This window comes from Malaya genurostris, chromosome 2 (genome assembly GCF_030247185.1).
Source record: "Malaya genurostris strain Urasoe2022 chromosome 2, Malgen_1.1, whole genome shotgun sequence".
In the NCBI taxonomy this organism is placed as follows: domain Eukaryota; kingdom Metazoa; phylum Arthropoda; class Insecta; order Diptera; family Culicidae; genus Malaya; species Malaya genurostris.
In genome coordinates, this window is record NC_080571.1 from 222084263 (window position 1) to 222095638 (window position 11376).

The following is an 11376-nucleotide window of genomic DNA, read 5'->3' on the forward strand; positions in this document are numbered from 1 at the left end:
AAGTGCCCCGAATATGGAAAGTGTAAGGGAAAATTGATCGGGTTTTACGAAAAATTGGTACTTCTTTACGAGTACAGTATATTTCTAGCAACTGAGAGAGGTTCACAAAAATATTCACAAGAGGAAGGGGAAATAAGTATTCTCAACATTGATCTGAATTGACGAAATCATACAATCAATGTGCATTTTATTACGTAAATTGAGAAAACTGTCGACTCAAGGTGATGGAGATAGGATTACAACAACATTTGTATTAACTGAATCATTATTCTATAGGTTTTCCTCTCCGATGAACGACCAAAATGGTTAAAACCTTGGTAAAATAAATTATATAAAAACGTCATTCTATAGTACGAATGTAGTTATGATGTTAAACAACTTTTCGTTATAAAATAATCATTATCAGATGGAAAATTTTGAACAATTCATGATGTCATAAAATTTTTATAAAGAGGAGGGAGTAGCAAGTGATTATATCCATGGAAGCCAAAAGTATTGTAGATCGATTGTGACAAGGAAGTACGGAAGTACGTTACAAGCACATATAGATATGAAACTCGGAGATTACTAGGAATGTATTTATAGAGAGAAAGGTGTTTTAAATGTTCCTAACAAAAGGGTTCAAATATAAAACTGACCCAATTTGTCGAGAATATCATGAAAATTATGATTATTGTGAGATCTGAGATGGGACACTGATCATTCGCAGTCTGAACATGAACGGAGTATTGTTCGATCGGAGTTCCGTCTAAGTTATGTTTCACTACAAGAGTATTTCACTAAGCAGAACAACTTCGAGAATTTTTTTCGGCCTTCCCCTCACGAAACATTTCCGAGCAACGCCGGGTAATTCAGCTAGTTTACAATACAAAGCTGTTTGTTTTTGTGTAAACATTCGAGAAACATCAAACTCGCGAATCAAGAACATAGAGCCATTTCGCCTTAATTTGTACTTGGCTTATATCCGACAATACTATGTTAAGAGTTCACATGTTTGCATTTATTTTATAGTGTTAGGTATTGCTTACTAACTTGCTGGGTATCTCGGTATTTAGTCATTTCACACAAAATTTATGCTCAAGTTCATAATTCCAACAAGACGATTAAAACTGATTTTTGAAGCAGTCATCATTTCAAATACACACAGAAGGGGTGATTGGGACATTCATTCAATAAATTTTTTATATTAATACTCATTTATTTGCAGATTGTCCTTGCGGCCAAACTTATTCCGCTTCTGGTGCGAATTGTGATGAGCTACGACAACAATGATCTCAACAAAGACATCGAACGTTTTGTAAGTTATTTTTGAATTTACAGTTTATGTATTCATCTAGTGAATGTGGATTTTATTTTCGTAGATAAATTCATTTTTCGAAACATTCGATAGTGATTCCTCGTCCAAGTCCAGTATTAGCAACAATTTAGAAGCTATACATCTAATGCTGAAAATTGTCGAATGTGTGCGGTTGAACAATCAAAAGTAAGCCCGTGTTGAATTGATAATTAGTGATAAACAAAAAAAAACATTTTTTTTTTCAGCGATCCTGAACCAAGTATTCAACTAAATTATTTAGCAATTGCTTCTGCCAGCCTTCACTGTCAAGCATATTTCAAAGCGATTCTGTATGCTGAACTATGGTGTTTGAATGAATCTACCAAGGGTGTAGCCGAGCGAGATTCAAAACTTATGACCATAATGAAGAAAGCTCACCTGGCAATTGGAATCGATGAGGCAGCTAAGGCGTTTCTCGATCCTATAGCGAATCGGAACGAGTATCATCTGCTTGAACGTAAATACAATCAAAATTTGCTATGTTACGACGTGGCAAGTTCAACTGACAAAGCTTTTCATAGATCAGCCTACACGGAGGCTTTAAAAAGATCTTGCCTTTATGGACTGGCGAGTATCGTATCGACGGAAAAAGAGGTTGACTATGAATGTGCATGGCGTTTGGCTGATTGGAATGTGCCATTGGAGGATACATTAGGTAAATCCAAGGGAGAAATTGATTGGCAGCATATGTTGAACAGACAGCATTACAAAGCACTAAAATGTTTGGAGCTTAAAGACGAACTTGCAACTGAAAGTTCTCTGCTAGAAGGAAGAAAAGCTATATCAGAGATGTTGAAGACTGCCAATATGGAATCAACTAAGAATATTTATCCTTATCTCTGTAAGCTACGACAGCTCCAGCAGATCGAGGACTTTATGAGTGTTCAGTTCCTTCGAAATATTGGTGGACATGAGAAACTTCTTGAAAAATGGGACCAGCAAGATAAGCTTCCCTACAGCGACTTTGCTTTCATGGAAGCAATCCTCACACAGCGGATCGTGATGTTGAAAACAGCACGCATTCGTGCCTTGCGAAGTTGGGTCCCAGACGCATTAAATCAGGCGCGATTTAAATTGATCTATGAAGCACGTGTTAGTGCGCACTACGATGTAGCCACAGCAAATATTTGTTCCATGAATCAACAGACTTTGTCCGAAGATGTAAGATCGTTGGTAATGTTGGAGGATGCTCAGCTGAATTGGTCTACCGGTGATAAATACCTATCGACAAGATTGGTAAATGAAATTGTTGTTGGTGAGAAGTGCAAAAATCTAGTTATAAACGCAGCGGCCTATCGAATATATGGAAGCTTTCTAGCAGAAACACTCGCTGAAGAAGTACACAATCTCTATAAAAATATTTTCAAGCGATCTGTCGAGTTGTTGGACAAATTTTGGAGGCAATGTAGTCAACAACAGCAGAGTTCTTCAGTAGACTTTCTAGGCAAATGTTTACAAAACGATCAGAACTACATCGTACTACACACAATAGCGAAATATGCGGACCGGGAGTTCGTTAGAGTAAGTTTTGTATTTACGCAATAGCGTTTCAAAATACGCTTATCCTTTGATTTCTTTGGTAGCTTAAAACTCACTTCACTTCCAACGAATTCAAACTAAAGAAACAAAACCTGGAAATGCTGAAACAGGAGATAGAATTGATCGATTCAGAAATAGATAAAACAAATAAGTCAGATGGAGATAAGCTATCAAATTTGAAACGGGCCAAATTGTCTATGCATAAGAATGTTCTCCGAGATGAACAATCAATCAAAACAATGGAGTCAAACATGAACGATTATCTTCAGCTGGCGGTGTTGCATTATTCGTCGTTCGCTAAGAGAACGAGTGTCCTAAGCGAACTGGCTGTTTATCGCATTGTCGCTCTTTGGTTTGGTAATCACAATTTACTTGTAAACAGCATTCAAGAATACTTGTGTTGTATTCCGACACATAAACTAGTACCCCTGCTACCTCAATTGGTGCCCCGGCTTGACAATCAAAGCGACGGTGTTGGTCAAGTTGTTTCAAGTATACTGGAGCGATGTGTCATCGATCATCCGCACCACACTTTACCGCATATTTTTGCACAGGTTTATGCATTTGCTGATCTGGATCGTTCCGAGTAAGTTTCCAAACCTGATATAATAATACACTTCATAATAAGAATTTTTCTTCAACAGGATACCAAAGGATGACGCGCGATTACTCGGGGCGCAAGCACTATACCGCAAGCTATTAAAGATACAGAAACTAGCAATAATCATCGATCAGTATACAGAAATGAATTTGGCATTGATCGAAATGGCAAATAAAAGCCTAGGGAAATCAAGAAGTTTCAGTGATTACACCATGACTGCGCGTGATGCGTTACGAAAATGCAAAGATTTAGACAAGATACACTGTCCAACTGTGGAGCTGGCGATTCGAGAGAACCATGTATATAATGACATTATTGGTCAGTAATCAATACGGAACGTATTGCCATTCTCATATAGTCATTTTACTTCAGTTTGCTAGGAATATTTGATCAATTCAGGAATACATATATATCCAATCATTTTAGGTGTACACAACTGGAACGACCGGATCCAAGGCGTTGGTGGTATAAATGCTCCGAAGAAGTTGATCTGTCATTGTGTGGACGGGAAAGACCGAATTCAATTGCTGAAAGGAAAAGATGACATGCGGCAGGATGCCGTCATGCAGCAGGTGTTCACTACTTTGAACGTTCTGTTGCGTCATGATAAAGAGGCAAATAAACGAAAGTTGACGGTACGCACGTACAGAGTAGTTCCTTTGTCGCGACAAAGTGGAATATTAGAATGGTGCTCTGACACCATACCGCTAGGATTGTGGCTAATTCCAGCACACACTCGCTATCGACCAAAAGATGTTAGTCCCTTAGATTCCAGGAAAATTTTCAGTGAATTCTCTAAATTGCAAGCACAAAAAAGAAAAGAAAAATTTCTAAAACTATGTCAGCGGATAAGTCCTGTTTTCCAACACTTTTTCTTGGAAAAATTCCTTCTGCCGGGAATGTGGTTCGAGCGACGATTGTGTTACACCAAGAGCGTCGCTGTTTCCTCCATGGTGGGCTACATTTTAGGAATAGGTGATCGCCACGTGCAGAATATACTGATAGATGAAAAAACTGCCGAAGTGATTCATATCGATTTTGGCATTGCATTTGAATTAGGTAAAAATTTACCCACACCGGAGACAATTCCGTTTCGTTTAAGCAGAGATATCGTTGCGGGGATGGGTGTTAGTGGTATCGAAGGCATGTTCAGGAAGTGAGTTATAAAATAGTACGTATACTGTCTTCTTCTAATATGAACGTTTGTCTTCACAGGTCATGCGAGCAAACATTGGAGATACTGCGTACCAATAGTGCTCCAATTTTGACTATACTGGAAGTGCTATTGTACGATCCTTTATACACGTGGAACGTGCTTTCTAACAAAAAAGCCGCTCAACAACAAATGGAAGATATGTATGGAAAGAATGACGTCACCCGATTCGACGGTAGCAGTTCAACTGTTAACATCAGTGCCGAACGCGCGTTGTTGCGCATAAACGATAAGCTAAACGGGAGGGAGGATGAAACGTTCACTTCTGTAGAGGGGCAAGTAGACAGACTGATTGTGGCAGCCACGAGCGATGGAAATCTGTGTCAACTATTCCATGGATGGCAACCGTATTTATAAACGGTGTTTTCAGGTATCTAATTTGATTGTTTTAATTAATAAAACTGCTTCGTTAGTAACTTGATTGTTATATGCCTTAAAGCACTTTAAAAATTGCGTTTATTCAATATAATGTGAAATTTCCAAGGTGTAGTTGGCGATTTGCGTAACTTTTTCGTTAAATGCAATAACAAATTCGTCCTGTTTCATTGTCCTGAGTTCATGCGTAGAGTATTCAATAAACGAGGTTATCCTCCAGTAACTTCCACTGAAGTACCGTTGATGTAACTGCTCTTATCTGATGCTAAAAAGGCTATCACTTCTGCGATTTCTGTGAAAATAGAAGAAAAACTAATTAGTTTTTAGGATAGTTTACTAAAAACAATGATAGCTCTACAATTTTATTTTTTACATTCTTGATGAGAAAAGCAAAAAAAAACAACAACAGTTATTCTCATTCAATGTTCATCAACATATTTGTTTTCTATAAAAGAATACAAATGCAAATTTGGAAAAACGGAAAAAGTTAAATTCTGAACAGTGGTCAGGTTTTGAACACCTCGACCAACTTTAACAAGACTCGATATCATTACACATACTCAAGAAATTGGGTGTCAACCATTCAATTAATAACAAACAATGTCTAATTGTCCCTGTTATTCAAGCCAATTTAAGCTGCCCTAACATAGAAGACAATGTCGTATGCATAAGTTCACGTTGCGTTTCACATAGCATAGATGCTAAAATGTAATTCTAGGGCAAGGGTTTAAACATAGTTCTTTCACACAATCAGCATATGTATGGAATCGACACTGTGTGCGGTTTGCTTAAGCCAGAAGGATGCTCTACATACAAGCACGTGGACCTTTTGCAGATTTATTTTGTGCGCCATTTGCCTCGCACGTGAGGCGATGAATTTCATCGGATCTCTACAGGGTATTCGCATTCGAAGAAAAATGCTGCAGGATCTTTATCCGAACCTTCTCATTATCAACACTAAGAAACTAAACGGTCCTTGCAGGGCATCTGAAATTATCAAATTTTGGAAACATTTTCGAAAGTATATTTCGCGTAGATATAAACGGTTCCCTAGCATCTATACTAATGAGCAAAACGACTTCCCCGGATAGAAAAAGTTACTGGTTCGAGCCCTGTCTCGGTGGTAATTTTTCTGCTATAGGTTTCGTCAATTCTTTTCCAATCGTTGTTTTCGTTGGGTGTGTCTTCTTAATGCCTGAATGCCGAAGCTCAAGATACAGAGAACAACAAAGGAATCAATCTATGCGCACGCTCAGCCGATGACAGATCCCCAGCACCTGATCATCTGTCTGATCTGTTGGAGATAAGTGAGGAGATTGGCAAGCTGAGGAACAACAAAGCCGCGGGCAATGACTTGTTGCCAAGCGAGCTGCTCAAACATGGAGGAGAGGCACTGGCTAGAGCGCTGCACTGGACGATTTCTAAGGTTTGGGAGGAGGAGATTCTACCGCAGAAATGGATGGAAGGAGTGGGATGTCCCATCTACAAAAAGGGTGATAAGCTAGATTGTTGCAATTACCGCGCAATTACATTGCTGAACGCCGCGTACAAGGTACTCTCCCAAATTCTTTGCCGTCATCTATCACCAATAGCTAAGGAATTCGCAGGCCGGATCAGTGATAAGACAAGTACCCCAGAAGTGTCGTAAATACAACGTACTCACGCATCACCTATTCATTGACTTCAAAGCGGCATACGACACAATCGATCAAGAACAGCTATGGCAGATCATGCACGAATGCGGTTTTCGGATAAACTGATGCGATCGGTCAAAGCAACGATTGATAGAGTTATGTGGTACGTCCAAGTATCTGGGACGCTCTCGAGTCCCTTCGAATCTAGGAGAGGGCTACAGTAAGATTCTCTTGTATCGTGTTCAATATTGCTTTGGAATGTGTGATTCAAGGAGCGAGGATCGATACGAGTGGCACGATCTTCCAAAAGTCCGTACAATTTTTTGGCTTCACTGACGATATTGATATTGGGACACGTAACCTTGAGAAGATGATGGAAACATACATCGAACTGAAAGCTGAAGCATATCGGACTGGCCACAAATGCGTCGAAATCAAAATATATGAGAGGAAGAGGCTCTAGAGAAGAAACACTACGCCTCCCACCACGAATATTGATAGACGGTGACGATATCAAGCTGGTTGACGAGTTCGTGTATTTGGGCTCACTGGTGACCGCCAATAATGACACCAGCAGAGACATTCAGAAACGCAATTGGCAGGAAATCGTGCGTACTTTGGACGACCACTGACTTGCAAGACCAGCGACTTATACTTCCGGGTTGACATACAGCTCCACAATTAAACCCACATATGAAGAGCATTAGATAGCTATGCTATTTAAGCGCGCAAAGGGTGGAATAAAAATAGGTGTCTTTGCTAGGATGTTCTCGCAGCTATAATACTTATGACACACATGTCATATCAGAATCACTGTATTCTATAAAATCTTACATGAATCATAATGCAACCATATAACGCTTTGTAATCGTTGTACTGTACAAGATACAGAACGTTTAAATGCTTCGTGCCTAAAACCGTGAAAGTTCTTGTCAGAATAGAAAAGTATATGCAATCAATTTAAAATCCTAATTTTAGCCCGAAACTTAAGAGCCGCTTTGTTTGTATCTGATACATGGTTTAGGAATTGGTGGTTAATGAGTGCGATGCATTTCAAAAAATCCTAAAAGTGATTACTTAAAAAGGAACAACAAGGGATTGCTAGTTGATAACCAATACATACTAGCTCGTGGACTCAACCGTTATGTAAAATGATGAATATTAATTTAATTTGCGTTTGATCACAAATCATCAATGCATTTTTTGTTGGCTTAGCGTTTCGTTCTCGACTCATCAATGCTTTAGTAGTTTATGTTGAACTGTTCATGCTACCTCGTGGTTCAAAATAAACGTATAAGAACTCTTTTTCATCTCAAACACAGGTGAAAACATGACACTTAGGTGCAAGTAAATGATTTGCAAAAAACATTTACCTTAGCGGTTTATGTTGAACTGCGAGGTGGTATAAGCATTTCGACTTGAACTGCTAATGCACTGATGAGTTGAAGACGAAACATAAAACAAATAAAAAAAGTCATGTGCGTTTAGTACAATCTGGTAACCCTAAATGATCAACGTGTAGTTGAGTTTCAATCTGAAAATAAATTTGAATTATATTATAAACACCATATACCACTAGCCATGCAATGGTTCTGTACACTCTGAATCGGCTGCGAAGTCTGTTGAAACAGAAGGTCAAATTCCACTACAGGAATGTTACACCAAGGCTTTGGAAAGTCAACACCAGAAATAAACAAATATCCAGAAACTTTTTCCCCAGAATAGAACAAGCGCTGAATGTTTGACAAAATCCAGACCTTCAGGCATATCCAAGAAGGCTAAAAAACAACTACTTCGGTGCAATAAGTGTATATGCAAATAGGATTAACTTTACGTCTGTTCAGTGGTTTATATTGGACCATTAGATAGCGTTAGCATTTTAACATATACTGCTGACGCACTGATGAGCTGAAGGCGAAACGTGAAAGTTGATAATAGTTATGTGCACTTACCACAAAACCGATCCCCACGCGGTATCAAACCCTTAAATAACCATTAATATTGCTTCCTAGGATCGAAGCAAATAAACATCGACCGATTACAACACAATTCGTTGATTTTAGGCTGTCTAATATGTAAAATAATATGCTGACTCAACTAAGGAGTTGGCTATTGGTATAATTCGCCTTGAAACTATAATTTTTAATAATTGGGTGATAATTTTGGAATAACATTAGACAACAACTTTTTGATATGCTAACGTGTGTTACAAATTAGATTTTATCTACATAACTTGTGAACAATTATCAATCTCGTTTATAAAGCCTCTTAGTATCATCATTAATAGTGAAAAATTATTCATGAACTCGATGAAGCTTTCCGAAAAAATCCTCAGAGGTGCGTAAGGTGCAACTAGTATTCTGTCGCTTTACGCATAATTGTTCTATATTCTATGGATTTCTTATACATATATATCGGAAAATTATGCATAGAACGTTAGTATTCTTTTAGCTAGAAAAATGAATGTCGATACATTTTAAATATTGACAGTACTTTAAACAGTGGTAAACGAATGAAATATGTAATCATTGTTTTCAAAATAGCCCTACCTTCCGGTTTGCCGAAACGTCGCAAAGCGCATTGCATGATAACAATATCTTTCACCTTCTGCGGCAATGTTGCAGTCATTGGAGTTTCGATGAAACCAGGCACGACGGCGTTCACTCGAATGTTGTTCCGTCCGAATTCGCGTGCCACGACTTTGGTCATAGCTTCGACGCCTGCCTTACTGGGCGAATAGTTTGACTGGCCCATGTTGCCGCTGCGGGCAACGATTGATGATACATTAACCATCGAACCGTTTACTTGGTGATCGATCATAGCTCGGCCGAAGTTTTGTAGAACCAGCCATGTGCCCTTCAGATTTACGTTTATCACAGCATCGAAGTCAGCTTCAGGCATTTTCAATAGGAAGTTATCTCTTGTAATACCCGCTGAATTGACAACAATCATCGGTGGGCGCTTATATTTTTCAATGGTTGCCTTGAGTACCTGGGAAATGCTATCACTGGAAGCAACATCCATCTCGAAGGCAACGTTATCATTCTCACTGTTCAATGTTTGAATAGTTTCCTCTGCTGCCTTCAGATTGCGATCAACTGCCACCACAACTGCCCCATCACGAGAGAGAAGCTTGGATGTAACACGACCTATTCCAGATCCAGCTCCTGCAACAGTAGGAAGATCGTTATTGTGAAGAGCAGACTCAATCAATTTATTCTATTTTTAGCTTGAGTACAATTACGCAAGTAAACGTAGGAATTAACAAGTTTACATAACATCTTTACATGTAGAAAATGAACGACCTTGAACTTGCCTGTTACCAATGCGAGTCGTCCTGCCAGTGGTCCACTCATGATTTAATATCACGCTTAATATCTTTTCAACTAATAATTAGAGTATTGAATGGTGTGACCGGATGAGTTTGTTCTGCACTTGTTTCACCGGCAGACTGGATTCCTTCGCTGTATCAAAAGAATATCTAGTATTACTGCGGCCGCACGCTTATCAGAACAAATACCTCTCCACTCGACTCACCCGAACTGTGTGTACAAACGACTGTCTCTGACAGGTCTGTTTATGAATGAATGTGTAGCGCTCGTATCACGCGTACCGACGTCGTCGTCATAGTAGCGTATTACTACAAACACTGTTGTGTTCTTTCCAATTTTGCGCACTGCGTGGTAGAAATCATGTAAATGTGTTAATTTAAGGCATCACTTTGGCAAAGGGTTGTATTCAATGTTAATTTTCGCGAATCAAAATCGTATTTTCAGTATCCTCACTCTCGGTAGAACAATTGCAGTTGTGCACTTTGGAAGAAATTTTTTTCAACTATACGCTTAAATAGTAGCAAATAGCAATGACCATAAAATCAGATTATTCACCAATTGTATTGTATAAAGTATTAGGTAAAATGACTACAACTGAACTAAACTATTTGTATTTGTGATTTTTCTGACATGGTCATGCAATGCACAATGTTCTGAACAGGTAAATTAGCGGCACAAATATATTTCCTTTTCACAATATTATTTGGTTGGTGTCTCCACCAAAGTTGTTTGTAATTAAAAACGTGCTTAATCTACCTAGCAGTGCGGCGATACTCTTTTTTGCCAATCTGCATGTGTTTTATGCGTGAATATTCTTCGACGTTTTTAGTTTCCATGAAATTTTTTTTAATGGCCGTCGTTTTACATGACAGTTTGAAATTTCAATTGCGCATTACACTGAAATTTTGCAACTGCAAATCGAATCATAGATAGAAATTGTATGAAACTTTAAAGTTATTAATTTGAATTCAAACGTGTGACCAGTGCAGTAAAATATCATTTTCAATCGAATAATATAAGATGAAAATGAAATTTATGACCGCTGACCGTCAGCATATCACTACTAATACATTTGACTTTTGCTGCCATTTTCAAGTGAAGCAGTTGATTAATCGTACCTAGTCATTTGAAGTCTTGCTTGTTCAGTTTCGAGTGCCAAGTAGTGTAGCTCCTTCATTGCCTTCGCTCTTGGTAGTAAGCAAGTTCGAACGAATAGTATTAAAAATGGAGTAAAGTATTAAAATAGGAAACTGAAGAAGGAAACAATTAATCTATGTGTATTCTGTGATTGATATTTCAGCTATCTGGTTTGTCTTTCATCTATTATTTTGAACCAATTCGAATGT

At 38.4% G+C, this 11376-nt stretch overlaps 2 protein-coding genes across 4 annotated transcripts in view; one reads left to right on the top strand and one right to left on the bottom strand.

Annotated features, from left to right (window-relative positions):
• Window positions 1–5139, top strand: part of LOC131427708 (serine/threonine-protein kinase ATM) — a 33845-nt gene extending 28706 nt beyond the window's left edge. The window contains exons 13-19 of the mRNA XM_058591145.1: window positions 1208–1297; window positions 1362–1483; window positions 1543–2857; window positions 2920–3461; window positions 3520–3794; window positions 3903–4632; window positions 4692–5139. Coding sequence (XP_058447128.1) covers window positions 1208–1297; window positions 1362–1483; window positions 1543–2857; window positions 2920–3461; window positions 3520–3794; window positions 3903–4632; window positions 4692–5046 — 3429 coding nt within the window. The 3' untranslated portion in view covers window positions 5047–5139. The remainder of the gene's footprint in view (window positions 1–1207; window positions 1298–1361; window positions 1484–1542; window positions 2858–2919; window positions 3462–3519; window positions 3795–3902; window positions 4633–4691) is intronic.
• LOC131427711 (estradiol 17-beta-dehydrogenase 8) lies at window positions 5107–10333 on the bottom strand. Of its 3 annotated transcripts, none has more exons than XM_058591148.1 (4): window positions 10219–10333; window positions 10015–10162; window positions 9248–9865; window positions 5107–5356 (listed from the first exon to the last, which is right to left on the bottom strand). In XM_058591148.1, exons 2-4 carry the CDS (start codon window positions 10052–10054, stop codon window positions 5274–5276), a joined length of 741 nt encoding a protein of 246 aa, XP_058447131.1. In that variant the 5' UTR covers window positions 10055–10162; window positions 10219–10333; the 3' UTR covers window positions 5107–5273. The 3 variants fall into 3 exon arrangements, with proteins under 3 accessions (XP_058447131.1, XP_058447132.1, XP_058447130.1); XM_058591149.1 differs by having other exon boundaries at window positions 10236–10316; XM_058591147.1 differs by having other exon boundaries at window positions 10015–10285.
• Between the last annotated feature and the right edge of the window lie 1043 nt (window positions 10334–11376).